This window comes from Penicillium chrysogenum (genome assembly GCF_028827035.1).
Source record: "Penicillium chrysogenum strain IBT 35668 chromosome Unknown utg000001l_segment0_segment0, whole genome shotgun sequence".
NCBI classification, from domain to species: Eukaryota; Fungi; Ascomycota; class Eurotiomycetes; order Eurotiales; family Aspergillaceae; genus Penicillium; species Penicillium chrysogenum.
The window spans coordinates 2,432,511-2,449,321 of record NW_026622749.1 but is presented as its reverse complement, the minus strand read 5'-3'; the positions used below and the strand labels follow the sequence as shown (position 1 = coordinate 2,449,321).

Here is a 16,811-nt window from a genome sequence, read left to right as displayed (position 1 = left end):
TTTTCAGGCCGTTAGGCCCGAAAGTAGTGTCTGTAATAATTGTTGAGGGCGTCTGACCCTGTCATCCGTTCGCATTCAGCCTCTTATAATGTGTCTATTATTGCATCGCTTAAGTACCCAGTACATGACATTTCATGCTGGCAAGGGCATGAAGGGAGGTACTGTATACATCCAGATATGTACCGTCCTTCGTTCAGGATGCCGATCTTGTAAGATCTGCACGTTTTGTAAAATACGGTTATTGTATGTAATTCTGTTTTCAATCTAAATCAAATTGCAAATTTAATTATCCTCTTATGGGTCTCCAAGGTCTGGACCCTGGGACGGGTTTGATTTTCATAGTGAACACCATTGCTACATGTATGTTCCTATAATTGTTCTCGGTATCTATGTTGTATAGCTGTATACGAGTGAGTCTATTATTTTCATCCTTCTCCTATATCACTTCCGAAACATATCTAAATCCAGGGTACCTAGTGCTTCCAACCTATATAGTACGCAGTACATAGGACTACGTATACAAGGTCCTATTATTGCTCGTGTGCATGGTTACTCGAAGAAAACAGATTTCCAGAACATACTTAAGCACAAGATATCTTTGCATATCAAAGTCATATAATTTCCCATGCACATTGTAGATCCTAACTTGTTGAGAAGCCAAAGGGTCAGAAGGCTTGGTTCCGGCCAAGATCATCCGTCATCCCATCATCACACTCCCGCATAACTATATGGAGTTATCACCGTGGGGTTCCCCCCTATTTTTCATTTCTTCCCTTCTATCATACCTCAACATGAATACGACGAGGCCCTCATTTTCTGAGGGCAAAACCCCCGTGATCAAAGTCCCCGAATCTGGCCCATCTCATTTCCGAGGGCCTCGCAACAGTGGAAATTTCGATCCCTTTTCGCCAGTCAACGAGAATGGAAGCTTCGAATTCGATCGAGTCTTGAAGACAGGGAGAGTCTGTCGCCGAGTCAAACACAAACATGTCTTTCGCGCCTCATGGAAACCAGCCTACCTCGTCCTCCGACCGAATCTCCTTTCCGTATACAAGGACGAGGAAACCACCCGCCTCCGAGTCTCCATTTCCCTGTCTGAAGTGACCGCCGTCGCGCCCGTCAAGTCTCCGCGATCGACCCGGCGCCATGTTTTCGGTGTCTTTACTCCATCCACGAATTACCGCTTCGAAGCCCTGAGCGAACGCGATGCTGAGGACTGGATCGATCGCATTCGCGCCGAGACCCCGGGCGACGAGGACGAGCAAGCCTTTCTGGCTTTGACCAGAAAGCGCGAACCCCCCGCCATCCATAAACAGCTCGTTGACGAGACCACCGATCACTCCGAGTTAGATCACACTGGTCGCGCCAGCTCTCCCGAACCACGCCATCCCCTGTCCCCACGCAGCAAAAATACCCAGAGACTCCCTTACATCCAAGATTACTCCGGCAACGAAATGACCTCATATTCAGAGTTCTCCGATGGACCTGGACCAGCACGCAACACTCACCTACGATCTATGCCCTCTATCCATTCACTGTCCGTTTCAGCACCAGAGGATAAACTAGCACCCCGGCCGTCAGCATCTCTGCCCCGAGAGACCGCCAAACAAACAGACCTGGGCATCCTGCGTGACCCAGAGCGGGTCATCTGTCAGGGGTACCTGCAGGGGCTGCGCATCCAGGGGACCGTGCGCCAGTGGAAACGACTCTGGATTGTGCTTCGGCCAAAGAGTCTAGCCTTCTACAAGGATGAAGCGGAGTACGCTGCCATCAAGATCATCCCCATGTCTCAAGTATTTGATGCCGCAGAAGTGGATCCTTTATCGAGATCAAAGACGTTCTGCATGCAGATCATCGCCGAAGAAAAGACCTATCGACTTTGCGCTCCAGACGAAGAGTCCCTCGCGCGCTGGCTGGGCTCACTGAAGAGCATTCTCGCTGCGCGCAGGAGATTGGATCCCGGTCTGGGCACTTCTGTATAATGCCCCTCGCTCTACGGAGTAGAGCCTGTTTTATTACTCTACCTATTCCCATTCCCTTCGCTTCATTTTCCCTGCATCACAGCGACCCTTTTTTCTTCATATCTTATCTTTTTCTTTTCTTTTCTTTCAATATACCCAGGTTGGTGATCTCGGTTTGACTACTCATCTCGAGCTTCGGATTCTTTAAGGAACGGATTGGCGTTAGTACCTTCGTGCAGTTCACTTGCGAAGGGGAGTTCTTTTCCATCAAGCTATTCAGCTTTTTTTTCCCCTACCTTCCATTTCTCCAACACACTTATCTCTTGATTTCATTCATCGAGGCGATGCATTCTCATTAGGCATGCCTCTCACTGTCGAGTCTGACATTCTCCCTTGTCTGTTATCTGTCTTATTCCATTTCAGTGTCTATATTGAGCACCTATTATGTATCACATTACTTCAGGCCGTAGTCCCCTAGTGCATAATATATAATATGGATGAGAAACACTCCAAATTTCCTATGAGAAAGCCCTATGCCGTTCTCCCGTATCTACCTGTGCGCATGATATTGTTTAATTCGACGAAGCGCTGTCACCGTAGCTTGGTTCATACAATGGCTCGAGTACATATGCAATGCATGGTGCCAAGGAATGAAGACTAGCGCAGTGGCGCAACCTCTCGTGAGAAGCTTGGTGGGTGCTCTAATGTTAGGTTATAATACCACCCGTAAGCGCCCAGGGAGACATTCATGCACACAGGTAATGATTCGCGACGGCGTCACGCCGGGCTATATATAGGTGATAACGGGGGTTCAAATGTGTTAAAGCTACATATATCCAGCCTTCCTCCACCCCTTTCCCCTATAATGTTTGCCTCGCTGCGCTCATATCCTTTGGAAAAAAGAGCCCCAACTAAGAAGTGAGGAAACCGAAATATACCAGTTCAACCTCGCCATTTATGCTCCACGCTCGCGGGGGACAATGGGCGAAGGACGACCGCTCTATAAAAGGTCATTTTGTTTGTTTTGGCTTCTCTGCCACGGTCATATCATATTCTTACTCCGCTCTTTTAGTGGTGTTGTCTTAAACTATATGAATGTAGGATCGTAGCTAATACGGTGGCTTTGGAAATCAAAGTCTCAAACTTGAGAGACGTGATGTCCGTAGGAGTAGTGAACCAATGTATGTGGATATATATACCGAACATTGAAGTTACTATGAAGATACCGCAATCCAAGTTTGCATTTGTAATTACTCGGGATGTTTAGCCAAACCGCGCGTATATCCCTACATATGTAGGCAGGTATCCGTTGGCCCTAAGGCGTGACTATATATCACAAGGCTTATCACGGTCAAGCCAAGCTTTTTGACCGGCCTTGGCTGAAACCACTCAATCTCAAATGCGAAAGATCAGATTTGTGATTCCTTCTGAGCTGACCAGGGCTCAGCAAATCATCCATCTACAATCGGATGACAAGGTTTGCGGAGATGTCACCGAAATGCAAGCGCGGAAGTAGAGTTAATGACAATGTCGATGAATGATTCTATACTCTATATTAGAGGTACCAGCCCTTTAGCTAGCGAAGGGTAGCTGGGGAAGCCACCAAAATTGTTATGTGAACAAGCTACAATGTGTAGCCATAAATACAAAACCTTCCCAAGGTCTTACTAACGCATTTCCTCTTCTTCAACAGGAATGCTGTTATACTCGCCGGAGAAGGACCTGCCTGCTCCATCACTAGTGGTGAGATCGTCCTGAGGCTTGCTCTCGTGTTGCACAACCAAGAACGACAAGAACACGATAGCTGCTCCAACCCAGTACAGAGGGCTGGAGTATTGTGACTGAAGGACCATCTGGCCAATCAAGGAAAGCGGGATGGTCATACTCAGCCCGACAGTCACGATAAGCGGCGTGGTAAGAAGCATGGCGTAAGCCCAAGCAATGTCAGAGACAAATGATGCGAACGCGTTACTCTGATGGGCGCGAGGTTAGTCAAATAATAATCAAAAGAGGGCCAGAGTCGTACCAGAATGATTGACCACACTCGCGACGTTTCGGGCATAGAGAAGGGCTCCATTCCAGTCCAATGCATGACGAAGAAACCGGGCCACAGGAAGATAATGTTGAAAAATCCAACCAGTCCAAAGAACAGGGGCATGTTTACCCGGGATTCGTCGCCAACTTGCTTCTTCATCACGACGGTATAAAGACCGTACAGGATGGCGCTAAACGCCGCCATGGCATCGCCAAGAGCAATCTCTCCCGAGGATTTGTGTGGAAATGAACCCTCACTACTATCTGCACCCTCGCCTGCGTCTGGCTTGGAGAGATCTACACGCGAAATCAGGATAATGCCAATCAGAGAAGCCATGACACCCATGAATTTGCGCATAGTGAATTTCTCAACACGGAACAGGGCCCCGAAAACCATGGTCCATACACCTAGAAGAGTGAGGGTGAGTATACCAGATTTTGAACATATATAGATAGGGGAGGGAATCCGTACCACTGGTGGAAGTCAAAATGGTTGTGCTTCCGACTGTGGTGAATTGGAGGCACCCCATGGCGAAGTAATTTGCCTATCCAAAGGAATTCCCGTTAGTTCACTTGCAACATACAATTTAACATCGTGAGGTGTACGACATACAGTAAACTATGATAGGTTAGCCAGTTGATCATATATCCAATCAAGATTGTATGCTTACCCAGAGAAGACAAAACTGAATACTGAGTTTAGCTGTTGCTTTGAGACCTAGCTTTCCACCTGTAGCATCCTGTCTCTCCCGTGAAAATGGCCCACCCTCTTCATCGGAGCCGCTGCGCAGCATGCTCTCCTCTTCGGCCTTGGGGTCATGCGAATCCAAATGATTCAAGAAGCTTCTCAGCGAAGTAATCTGAGAGAGTTTCCCGTTGCGCCAAAGACCCCATGTGCGACGAGCGACAATAATAAGGAGGGGCATCATAAACATGGAGGTATTCGTATAAGTTACGAAGAAAGGTTTCGGGTAGGTTCTGTCGGCAAAGATGGTCTGGATAGCATTCGATGTAATTAGCCAAATGTTTGCAACAATATATATGTTCTGCGGTATGAGTTTTCAGCAAAGGGGCACACATACACTTCCAAGGAAATTCGACGTTGTCCATAGCACAACCACCACCAGGAGTAGTATGATTCCTAATGTTCGCCGCCCTATTCCCAGTGGCATCATGCCGGGTCGCTCGCTTGTGGCCGAGCTCATGGTGTTATAGTTGCTTGTGAGAGGAGGTAAATCCGCGCGACTCGTCGAGGTGTACTCCGTAATACTGCCCAGGTGGTCAGGAACCTCGTGTCGCCGATGTCGCAATCGCTACGTTTGCAGCCGGGGATGCCGAGTTGGACGGAGTATCAGTCGGACTGCTGTCATCTGAAACACAATGAGCGAAAATCTCCAGTGCAGGAGCAAACGAGTGTCACGAGACTTCCTGCCTAAAGATATGAAGAGAACACGGGGGCTATGCCAAGCATTCGCGAGATAAGGGTCCGGGTGGGGAGAAATGTACTCGCCGATATTAATTGATTGCGCTGTTATTTACTCCGTACATTTATGGTAGTAATTACCATGAGACACATGTGATAAGTGCACATGCCAGCAGTAAAGTGCCCTGGTGATGACGGGTCATCTGACGGTACTGGATTTACTTCGATAAAATATGCCTTCAACTGCCTATTACGGAAAAATGAAGGTATTGCATTAAGCCCAACAAAGACATTGTCTGCATAAAAAACTGAGGAAGGTTTGAGTAAGATGTTTTTCTCTCAGGCGAATTCCAAAATTGAAACAAAGACATCTACAAGACACCGGGGGAATGGCAAGGTCATCCAAAGCAAAACCCCGTGGTCTTCTCTACAGACTCAGGACCGGAGACCAACCAGATAGTAGTAGGAAAAAGGAAAGACAAAAGGAAATAGGTCGCTGGAACATCATGGGAATCGGAAGGGTATATCAACAGGCACATCCATCACGGTCATTGTCTAGATGGATGTTGATTGGATCGCTGAATTCACCGCTGAATTCCTCAGCCTCTTCCTGGGCAAGCGCACTCCGTGCGATAACTAAATAGTGATTAGCAACTTTGAAAGGGAACAGTTTTTGGGCAAGGCAGCTAGGCAGTGGAATTTAACTCACCTTCAAATGCCTGCTCGACGTTGACAGCTTCCTTGGCGCTGGTCTCGAAGTAGGGAATATTACCCTTCGACTGGCAGAAAGTCATGGCCCGTTTTGAGGAGATCATACGCTTGTTCTCCTCTACATCGATCTTGTTACCGATGACAACCTGCATATGACCATCAGCACGGACCAACATAACATTTTCGCCTGCTGCTGCGGCACACTAGATAAGGAAAAGGAATGCGGGAACGCCACTTACGAATGGGAAGCTCTCTGGGTCTCTCGGGCTTGCCTGGATCAAAAACTCATCCCGCCAGCTGTCGAGAGCCTCGAAACTCTTGGAGTTGTTCACATCGTAGACTAGGACGCAGCAGTCGGCTCCGCGGTAGAAGGCGACTCCCAAAGACTGGAACCGTTCTTGGCCTGCAGTATCCCAGATCTGACATCTTCGGGTCAGTTATTGCCCCTCATCACGATTGTGCTAGGGTCATCAGCTCCTTACCTGCATTGTCACCAGTCGGTCGTCGACGAGAACTTCCTTTGTAAGGAAATCGGCTCCGATAGTGGCCTTGTAGCTTCCACTGAACTTCTTATTGACCTATTCATCTCAAAAAGTTGCGTGTTAGCGGTTATATGTATCCGTGAGCGATGGCGCTACAGCCGCAGAGCGCTGGTTGAGGGCGAGGTTGAACGGACATATTGGTTCATCAAACTTGTTTTTCCCACACCACTGTCACCAAGGATGATAACCTAAGTTTCCAAAAAGGCCGAAGTCAGCAAAGGCCCATTTTTTGAAGGTTTCAGAGCTCATCACAAGGAATAGGTGCGGAGATTGTACCTTGAGGAGGACCTTCTTCCTTGACGCCATGGCTGAGAATTAGCTTAGTAACCGAGTGTAAATGCTTCAGGGATAAACAAAAAAATCACTATTAAGCAAAGACCTATAATCAGTCTTCGTTAAGCCTTTATAGAACAGATAAAGACAAGTAAGTTGGAGAGTTGGGGTCGGGTTGCAGCCGAGTTCGATGATGCATGAAGAGAGGGCGGTGGAGCGGGCGGTGGACAATTGATAACGATTAGCACTGCATCTCGTTCCCGGAGCGGCAGCCAACTCCACTTCATCCCATTCAGGTACATCCCCATTTGCTTGGGAAGGCTTATGGCCCACTGGAGGGAGGAGTACTTGGCTGCCCTGACAGTCCGAGATCAACGAGAGAAAGCAAATACTAATCTGTATGATGCCTGTGAGTCTATCATCGATGCTCTTTGTTGCGCGATTGCGACTGACATCATTTACCAAATCTAGATACCCAGCTTGCAGATCGTACCAGCAAACTAGCAACACCAGCAAAATGCGCCAGTCCCGCAACAGCACAAGGTGAAGCTCAACCCACTATTCCATCCCCTATAGTGGCACCGCCCAGAAAGCAACGATCGGCTGAGCCAGATTCTACCCCGACCGATCTTCTCAATGCCACCCGTGCAGACTTGTCCGAGGCACAGCGATCCCGCTCAGAATTACAAGATCGCTTGAACCGAGTGAATACAGAAGTGGAATTACTTCGCAAGAAGAGTTCGCGAGACGGTCGACAAATCAACAATTTGGAAAGCGAGAGGGCCCATCTAAAGCTACGACTGAAAGACAGAGATGCGGAGCTGAAAGGGAAGGCCAAGCTGCTAGAGGTAGGCTATTTTGATATTTATATAGGCTTTCCAATCACGCAAGGGTGGGTGAGGGAAAGTGGCTAACATGAATTATGTGCATTTCCGCAGGATTTCCAAGATGAACTGGCAACACTAAATCTTCAGCTGAATATGGCTGAAGAACGATCAACACGACTAAAGAAAGAGAACCAAGACTTGGTTGATCGTTGGATGGCCAGGATGGGTCAAGAAGCCGAGGCTATGAACGATGCATCAAAATATTCCTAACTAGTCGCAATACACGAGCAGGTGAAAGGGCCAGGTTGCTAGAATGGATTGGAGCATAGCTTTTGTGACATTTAGATCTTGAATTATGATGATACGTATGTAGTTAGTCACTTAGATGAATTGTGAAAACGCTAAATACATGATCATGTTTTCCAATCAAATATTGCTGATCCTTCCACTAAGTCCCGGTTGCAATGCTGCCAACGGGGATTCCAATATGCTTGTGCACTCATTCCTTCTGTATATGGAAGAAGAACCAATCCGGACAGTGGAAGCGGTATAGATGCAGTTGAGCGTATCCTGGACTTCATGTCCTCGCTGGTAAAGATAGCATGAAGCGCAGATGTCCGCACTGACAGCGGGACCGAATCATGGCCTCTTGCAGTTATGATACACCTAAAACATAATGCTATGAAAAAAATATTATGTAGAATTGGTGGAATTGTACGATAGTAAGCAGAAAGTCATCATTTACACTTCGCCATGTAGTGACCCTCATAGATCAGACATACGCAAAACCGCGTTTGATCTCCGCAGAGGCAAGGTCAATCGTAGCTGGTCTACGGTGTGATAATTGCTGGCATGCCCAATGGAATGTTTACACTCTGTAGTTCCGATCCGATATTGAGCAATGGCAAGGCTGAAGCTCCGCACCTTAAAGGCCTGATCTTGAAGAGACCATTCGTTTCGTACAGGTCAGATTGTTAAAAAAAAATGGTATCATACAAAAATTCATGGGAAAGTATATCCAAGAATGGACAATCTAATGTACAAAAGTGCCAAAAACGAAAAAAGTCTATGTGCCATGTCCATGCCAAGATACCAAGCCAAGTAGCCATTGAAGACTATGACATATTATCAATGAAGGCTCTCAGGCGAGAGCTGTCTTTAGTGGCAATGAAATATGTACCGCCAACGTCGGTCCAGCTCACGTTGTTCGACCAGTAATTCTTCTGCTGGACCTTGAGGAGATTGATCGGAGAGTTCAGGTTGCGAGATTGGATTTTGTGGCCAGCTGGAACAAAAGACTTGAGCGAGACAATTTTGCAGCCTTCTTTCATATCCAAAAAGTGGTTGATCAGCTCATTGTTCAGTTGCGGGGTGAAAGCCTGGTTGTTGATGAGCACCACATCAGCCCGCTTCAAGACATTGGTGATACTCTCCTGCTCAAGAAAGTCGCCTCGGACAAGATGAGTTTTGCCTGGGGCAATCCCCCACAGCCGGCATCTGGCCTTGAACTCGGATTGCTGCAAATCTGCCAAATCACATGCGTTTGACATCATCTCGCAACCCCAACTCTCACAGCCAACCTCGAGTGCCGCCTGAAGAACGACATTACCTACTCCCGAGCCAAGATCGACAAAGACATGTCCCGATTTGAGCTTGGTTTCTTTGAAGATTGTGCTGATAAAGCGAGGGAGAAGTTCTCCGTAAACGTTGTCCGTGCCATTCTCGTATTGCCGGAGGGACTCCACTTGAGGGGATACCGTGCGCGAGTAAATTTGAGTGAGGATTCTTTCCACCCAAGGTAAACCAATACGCTGTGTCGCATCCAAATGCTTCGCAAGACGTCCGTTGCTCCTTAACCGCTGGATAGCCTTATTGTAATCGTCGACAGCTTCCCGAAATTGGGTCTCGGATGTCACAGCCAGGGCCCGGCGTAATCGGCGCTTGATCCCGGTCGTCTCGTTGTTGAATTGATCCGCCTCCTCACTAGGTATGTAATTCTCGGAGACTGTTTCGATTACCTGAACAATGTCGTCAATAGGTCGGAATTCGTCATTTTCGCGGGGAACCACGGAGTCATATCTGACCGAGCAAAAATTAGCACATCTGCAACCATAAATGAATAGGCTAATCAAACATACCTCTCCTGTTGCGAGGCACTGGGATATTGCAGGAGAATCTCTTTGGGCTTGCCCTCGGCACCGAAGGCGGGCTTGAACTTGCCGGCCTTCGGACCGGACGATATATCCGCGGCATGTATCATTTTAAACGGGCGAGATCCTTCTTCCGAAAAGGCCTTCACCGAGCGGAGACGCCGCTCCGGGTCGGGTTCAGCGCTGGCGCTGGTCCTCGCGCGTTTGTGAACTTCAAAGGAGGCCTCACTATCGCTCGCGTCATCATCGCTCGAGAGTCGTTGTTCGGGTGTCGGCCTTTTTCGAATGCGCGACGGAGTACTCAGTCGTTTTGCCGAGCGTGCTTCCAGGTCACTGGAGACCGATCGAGATTTCAACGTCTGCGCCTTCCGGTTCCGCTCCGTCGAGGACGGGACTCGAGGTGACCGAGTCTCCGAGGGTTGTGTGACCGATCGGGTAGGAGCTGCAGGTCGAGTCTGCACAACCTTGCGAATTTGCGCCTTCTTTGGCTGTAGAGAGAAGGCCCCGGCCCCTCCTTTTTGAAGGTGGTCGAAAAAGCCCATGTGGATAGGGATAGATATAAACAAACTAATGCAGAAAGAAAATAATCTATGTAAGGTATGCAATAAAAACCAGTCAAATGAATGTAAGAAGTACAATGCAAGGTGGAAGATGTTGAAGAAAAGAAAAGAGAAGAAGGGCTTATCGATTAAGGCGCCACTGGGGAAACCACGCGATCCCGCGTTCCTTGGCATTCCTTGGCGCTTTTGTCTATAGCCTCATGTCTTCTACTATACCTAGGTAGCTGTCTACATGGGTCTACATGTTGTTAAATTCAACATCATCAGACTGCCAACTTCTGGATTTTTGAAATATAATCTGAGATCGTACTTGTGGAAGAATGAACCCTGGGGTATCATAATTATTTTTGCTATGTAAATTGACTGATTCAAACATTTCAACTATGAACACACTCTCTATTTCTTGGACTTCTTCTTCGCCAGTCTCTTCTCCGCGCGAACATCCTTCTTCATACGAGCATCAACAATCTTGTACTTGCCCTTGACACCCTTAGGACGGCCAGAGATACCACGATTGGGACCCTTGGCAACCACAAGCTTGACTTCCTGCTTGGGCTTCTTCTTGGTTGCCCTGCTCATCAATCTCGCAATGGCACCGGCCTTGTCCCGCTCGCTGAGAGCATCGTCCTCTGCCAGAAGCGCTGACTTCTTGCGCAGTTTCTCCAATCTTTGAGCCGCCTTGTACTTCTTGCGTCCCTGGGCCTCCATCACCTTCTTGATCGGGCGTGCATTGATGGCACGCAACTTTTCTCTGATAGCGGCGGCGGCGGCCTTGGTAACGGGCCGGACAGGCTTGCTGTGCTTGCCCTCATCGTCAAGGAACCATTCGGGAAGGCCATCCACGTCGCGGAAGGCAAATCGGTTGAAGCCGTCGTCAACAATGTCGGTCGACTTCTTTTCTCCAGTAGCCATCGACTGCGCAAGGGCCATGGCTTCTGCGGTAATGATGTCGATGTCTGTAGGGGAGGAACAAATGTTAGCTAGAACTTCATTCATGTTTGGCATCAACTGCAACTTACCCAGCTGGCCATTTGCTTTCAGTGGATCTTTTCCTTCTGCCTCTGCCTCGCTCTCATCGGACTCGTCGACCCAGTCGGAGTTCTTCTTTTCGTTCTTCTTTTCATTCTTCTTTGCGTCCTTATTGTTCTTTTTCTTGGGGGCAGGAGTCTCCTCCTCTTCCTCCTCATCTTCATCCATCGCAAAGATGTTGTCACTTTCTTCCTCTTCCTCCTCCGCCTCCTCTTCCTTTGCCTCTTCTTCTTCCTCCTCGCCCTCTTCTAGCCCTTGGAAGATATCTTGATCGAAGAACAAGGAGGCATTGTTTGAAAGCTTCTTAGCCTGAAGTGCTTGATCTGTAGTGGCAGTTTTATCATCATCCTCCTCTTCCTCATCACTGCTGCCTTTCTCCCTGTCAGAAAAGCCTTCCCATTCGTCAACCTCGTATTGCTTGCGTGTCTTCTTGGCACGCAATTTCGAGTCTTTGTCCTCCATGCGGCCAGTGTACTGCTCGTACATGTTGTCGAGCTCCCTTTCGAGGCGGTCTTCCTCGTCGTCGCTCTCTTCGGTTTCAGACTCATCTTCTTCTTCACTTTCGCTCTCGGCGGGAAGATCACGAGCATTGACAACCGCATCTCTCTTATTCTCTCGGTCAATGCGTCTCAGAGTGAACGTGGAGTCTTCGCCTCCCATACCAAGCTGCTCCATACCAATGTCTGTGGGGGTGGTCATGTTCATCTGCATTCGGATGATATCCTTGCGCTTCTTTTCATTCTCCTTGCGTCTTTCCTTCTTGCCCTTGGCGGTCTGCTGCTCTCTCATGCGGATCAAATCTTCCTGGATCTGCAGTTCTTCGTCCATAGGGGCCACCTCGGCCACTTCCTCTGCCTCGCCTTCTTGGGTTGGCTTCTTTTTGATGACAAGTCCGAACTTCTCGCGACACTTGATACGCCATCTGAGCAAATTGCGGAACTCCTTTTTGCCAAGGACCTTCAGATCCTCACAGCAAGTTCGGATCTCATCTGTTGTTTCCTCCAAACGGTCCAGTGTAGACAACGCAAGATCCCCACCTGGTGGTTGCTGGAAGCTAAGTTTGTTGTAGGCACCCAAGATAGAGATGGGATCCATAGTGTTGATGAACTCCGTCACTGGGAGCTCCTTGTGCTGGGTGTAATCTCCCTCTTCGTAACCTTCACGCTTGCGCTTCTTTTCTCCGGGTTGAAAACCTTCGCTTCGTAGTTGGGAGTGGGAGCCGCCAGTTCAGCGAAGACGTGCTTCGGGTCGAGGAACTTTGGGTCAATGCGCTTGGGGGCCTTGTATCCGCGGCAAACGACGAAAATTTCGGCAGAGACATTTCGGGACGAAGGAGGCTTGGTTGCCTCGACGGAATTGAACAGCTGCTTGAAAACCCACAGCAGAGGGTTGTAATCCTTGGACCGGAAGACCTTAGTAACGAAGGTTCCGCCCTCGCCCAAGAAATCAGTAGCCAGTCTCAGGGACTCCAAAACTAGTTCTGCCTGGGAGAAGGCATCCTGAACCCACGCGGAACCAACGTTGGGGGCACCATCGTGAAGCACGACGTCTGCTTTCCAGTGCTTTATGTGAGATCGAATCGTTGCGCGACACTTGTCCGTTGTGATATCGCTCTGGAATGTAATGGCTCGAGGAATTGGTTTGATGGGGGACAGATCGACACCAATGATAAGACTTTGCGAGGGCATGTACTCTGCAGCGACTTGACACCATGACTGCTCAGCCGTTAGAGAAAGACTTTTGGGATATTAGGTGCTATTTGAGGATACTTACACCAGGTGCAGCGCAAAGATCGATACAAACTCTGCTTTTCTCCAAGAATCCATACTTCTGGTTCAATTGGATCAACTTGAACGCGGCACGAGCTCTGTAACCCTTCTCTTTGGCAAGCCGATACCACTTATCCAAACGACCTTTTCCATGCTGCAAATAGTCAGTACGTGAATCGACGCAAGGTGAGATAAATAAAAAGTACCTTTTTCTGGATCGCCATTTTGAATGGAAGCTGGTCTGAATAGACCAGAAACTTCTTTTAAAATGACCGGGGAAATAGAACGAATGTATACTTTTTTCTTATGAAGAGAACCCGAGAAAAAAAAGTTGCAATACTTATCGCTCACCGCCTTTGAGCGGGTTCTCCAGTTTGTTGCCTGAGGCCAAGAGTCAGTGCCAGACATGTGACGTGATATCACTCAGGCACCCCCCAGTCACTTGTGGCGCTTTGTAGATGCTTTGTCACTTGGGTTTGACCATTTAACTATAGACCTGATGTTTTCACCCTACCTCCATGACGCCCAAGGGATCTCGCAAGAGAGTGAAGACCAGCCCCTCCCCCGTGGACTCGTCGGCTAAACTGAGCGGTGATGGCCGAGACCGCTCAGACTCCCAATCACGAGGGTACAATGCCGTAAGCTCTTTGTGACCAAAATAACCAGTCCTTTTGTCATGTTTACTGATAAATCTACCGTCTATATAGAGCTGGTACCCCGGGTCCTGGTCTTCCATTGCGAGAGTGTCGAAAGCAGCCCCAGTTACCGAGGTTGCCCGTGAGAGCATTTCAGCTGCCAAATCTGTAGCATCGAACGTCACAAACCCATCGGCTTCTCTTCTTGATACCCCAACAAAGAATCGACATCCTTCCATTCAACTCACGCGAAAAGCGGGCGCCTCGTCGAGGTCTCTGCCCGCTGACGCTACCACCACCCGAGTCAACATTGCATCGGATGGTTCGGCTTCCACTACGGCCGCCGCCAATACTGAAGATTCCAGGGCTGTAGAACGGGCAAAACCCGATAAGGAATTACCCGACGAAAGTGATACCAAGCCGCTAGAGGAGCCAGCCAAGGAACAGCAGGTTACCCCTAAGGCCGATCCTAGCATATTGCATGCGGGATCTGCGGAGGGCCCCGAACAATCTAGTGGTTGGCTCTCATGGATCTATAGACCATTGACCACATCTGAAAGTCCTGCAAATGTCCCAGAATCTCCACAAGCAGTGGGGAATCCGTTGGCCGAAAACCAAATGGCCGAGCAAGGTGCTCAACCTACCGTGAACGACCATACAGCACGGGAGGAAGAGCTGCGACCAGAACCAGAGCAGACCAAAGATACTGTTGAAGTTACCCCCATGTCTCAGAAGCGATCGTGGCTTCAGATGTGGTATGGTACAAATACACCGAACAAGCAAGAAGGCCCACCATCTACAGAATTCACGATATCCCCTTCCGCGAATTTCAATTCCGCCGAGCCACCTGGCACAAACATGGCACCGCGAGATCCCCCAGATGAGCCAGCAGAACGAACTGGCGGATCCCCGACCCCAATTGGGACTACGAGATCGTCTGGCTGGTCGTTCTGGTCCAAAGATCCAAACAAAGATGGACCCTCCAATAAACCGCAAGAAGGCGAAGCTGTTGAGGCATCAAAGGGACCGAAATCGCCATCAAAACATACAGCACTTGAACCAGATACAGATTCAAATATCAAGATAACCCAGAAAGGCAGTGTCAAAGTCAAGCCCCCAAAGGATAACCGTCTCAAAGACGGATGTGGGTCCACTGAAGACACTGCTACATCTATGCCGTCTACTGAATCTCGACCGGCTGACATCACCGCCTCAAAACAATTACAGCAGATTCTCCCCAATCAAGTACTGCCGAAGTTTGAAGAAACCTACGCGTTTGAGCAATCGCCCTCCATCTTGCAAAGTCTCGGTCGGCTCCTACACTATGGAAAAGGACCAGAGGTTAGGCACGTCAGCAGGGTCAGAGATCCGCTGCATGTGAGACGCGCTTTGGCTATTGGTGTTCATGGATACTTTCCCGCCCCTTTCATTCGAAGTGTTCTCGGACAGCCCACGGGCACATCCATCCGGTTCTCTAAAATGGCAGCAGATGCCATCCGGAAGTACACCGAGAGCCACGGCTACTCTTGCGATATTGAAAAGATCGCATTGGAAGGAGAAGGTCGCATTACAGAGCGAGTGGACCTCCTGTGGAAGCTGCTTCTGAATTGGATGGAGGAGATCCGCAAGGCTGATTTCGTCATGTTCGCATGTCACAGTCAAGGTGTGCCAGTAACTATTATGCTGGTTGCAAAGTTGATACAATTCGGCTGTCTTGACGGTAAACGAGTCGGCATCTGCGCTATGGCAGGTGTGAACCTCGGCCCCTTCCCGGATTATCGCTCTCGATGGATCAGTGGGTCGGCTGGAGAGCTGTTCGAGTTTGCACTGCCTTTCAGCAAGGTCTCGAAAGAGTACGAAGCTGCTCTTAAATGTGCTCTTGAGTTTGGTGTTCGCATCTCATACATCGGAAGTATCGACGACCAGCTCGTTTCACTGGAGGTAAGTACATATATTGATATTCAGGCATCTATAAAATTGCTAAATCGCGTCCAGTCCTCCCTTTTCTCGCCCGTCGCCCACCCTTACGTCTACCGCGCTGTCTTCGTGGATGGCCGAGTCCACGCCCCAAGCTTGTAAGCAAACCGCCGACGCACCCCATCTCGACCGACGAAGCTAATATCAAGCAGCCTTTCTCATCTAGTTGGCTTTGCGCTCAAGCTTCGCAACCTTGGTATCTCAGACCATGGTCTAATCCGCGAACTAAGCACCCCGTTAGCAGGCAGTCTATACTCGGGGGAGGGACATTCTCGACTGTACGACGATGAAGCCGTGTACTTGTATGTAACCGCCATGAATCCCCACGCACATCCAAGCTGACATCGTTCCCCCAGCATGGCCATAGAATTCGCACTCGAGACTTCTTCCGTCGCAGACTCAGCGCTCAGCGTCAAGCGAGCCAGCAGCTCCGTCACGCCAAACCCCTATATTCTCCCCTTCGCCATGCGCGGTCTGCTGGAAGAAGAATATGTCCGCCGGGAGCTGCACGACGAGACCATGGAATTGCTCAGGCAATTCGACGACTGGAAACCTTCCAGCAAGGTCCTGAAAGATGTCAAGTTTAGATTAGAAGGTATCCGGTCTAAGCTTTAGCTAGGCTTGTTAGTCAAGAATTAGAAAGTATTTGCTCATATGGAGACTTGATTTTAGCGGTTCGTTAGACATGAAAATACACGTTCTCCCGAGGTCTTTTAAGCATTTGCTGGCAGACTGCACACAAACACAATCATGACATGCATGTATAGCAACAGTGGATACACGCCTTCTCTGTTTTTATCCAATGGCGATAGAAGTATTTCGTATGCGTATAAACCTGTCTACCAACGAAGGGAATCATATTTGTGTCTGAGATGTCAAAAACGCCGCGATCCCGTTGGGCACGGAACGAGAATAGTGGA

The 16,811-nt window shown here is 48.9% G+C and overlaps 7 protein-coding genes across 7 annotated transcripts; 3 read left to right on the top strand and 4 right to left on the bottom strand.

Annotated features, from left to right (window-relative positions):
• Positions 1–791: 791 nt before the first annotated feature.
• N7489_000982 (PH domain-containing protein) lies at positions 792–1,982 on the top strand (the record flags this gene model as incomplete). Its single annotated transcript, XM_056706737.1, has 1 exon — positions 792–1,982. One exon carries the CDS (start codon positions 792–794, stop codon positions 1,980–1,982), a length of 1,191 nt encoding a protein of 396 aa, XP_056571039.1.
• A 1,646-nt stretch (positions 1,983–3,628) lies between these two features.
• N7489_000981 (DMT family transporter) lies at positions 3,629–5,200 on the bottom strand (the record flags this gene model as incomplete). Its single annotated transcript, XM_056706736.1, has 6 exons — positions 3,629–3,934; positions 3,988–4,403; positions 4,468–4,540; positions 4,609–4,614; positions 4,667–4,990; positions 5,078–5,200. The coding sequence occupies 6 exons, from the start codon at positions 5,198–5,200 to the stop codon at positions 3,629–3,631; spliced, it is 1,248 nt and encodes a 415-aa protein (XP_056571038.1).
• Positions 5,201–5,944: 744 nt separating this feature from the next.
• On the bottom strand, positions 5,945–6,977 carry rab7 (Rab family GTPase YPT7; the record flags this gene model as incomplete). The annotated part of the gene is made up of 6 exons (XM_056706735.1): positions 5,945–6,054; positions 6,128–6,275; positions 6,369–6,548; positions 6,612–6,707; positions 6,806–6,859; positions 6,948–6,977. The coding sequence occupies 6 exons, from the start codon at positions 6,975–6,977 to the stop codon at positions 5,945–5,947; spliced, it is 618 nt and encodes a 205-aa protein (XP_056571037.1).
• Positions 6,978–7,268: 291 nt separating this feature from the next.
• On the top strand, positions 7,269–8,041 carry N7489_000979 (ATG16 family protein; the record flags this gene model as incomplete). Its single annotated transcript, XM_056706734.1, has 3 exons — positions 7,269–7,353; positions 7,416–7,792; positions 7,883–8,041. 3 exons carry the CDS (start codon positions 7,269–7,271, stop codon positions 8,039–8,041), a joined length of 621 nt encoding a protein of 206 aa, XP_056571036.1.
• An 845-nt stretch (positions 8,042–8,886) lies between these two features.
• On the bottom strand, positions 8,887–10,463 carry dot1 (histone methyltransferase DOT1; the record flags this gene model as incomplete). Its single annotated transcript, XM_056706733.1, has 2 exons — positions 8,887–9,850; positions 9,910–10,463. The coding sequence occupies 2 exons, from the start codon at positions 10,461–10,463 to the stop codon at positions 8,887–8,889; spliced, it is 1,518 nt and encodes a 505-aa protein (XP_056571035.1).
• Positions 10,464–10,877: 414 nt separating this feature from the next.
• On the bottom strand, positions 10,878–13,503 carry spb1 (rRNA methyltransferase spb1; the record flags this gene model as incomplete). Its single annotated transcript, XM_056706732.1, has 5 exons — positions 10,878–11,437; positions 11,501–12,564; positions 12,627–13,225; positions 13,284–13,433; positions 13,486–13,503. The coding sequence occupies 5 exons, from the start codon at positions 13,501–13,503 to the stop codon at positions 10,878–10,880; spliced, it is 2,391 nt and encodes a 796-aa protein (XP_056571034.1).
• Positions 13,504–13,797: 294 nt separating this feature from the next.
• On the top strand, positions 13,798–16,506 carry N7489_000976 (uncharacterized protein; the record flags this gene model as incomplete). Its single annotated transcript, XM_056706731.1, has 5 exons — positions 13,798–13,917; positions 13,987–15,855; positions 15,910–15,989; positions 16,044–16,193; positions 16,248–16,506. The coding sequence occupies 5 exons, from the start codon at positions 13,798–13,800 to the stop codon at positions 16,504–16,506; spliced, it is 2,478 nt and encodes an 825-aa protein (XP_056571033.1).
• Positions 16,507–16,811: the final 305 nt, after the last annotated feature.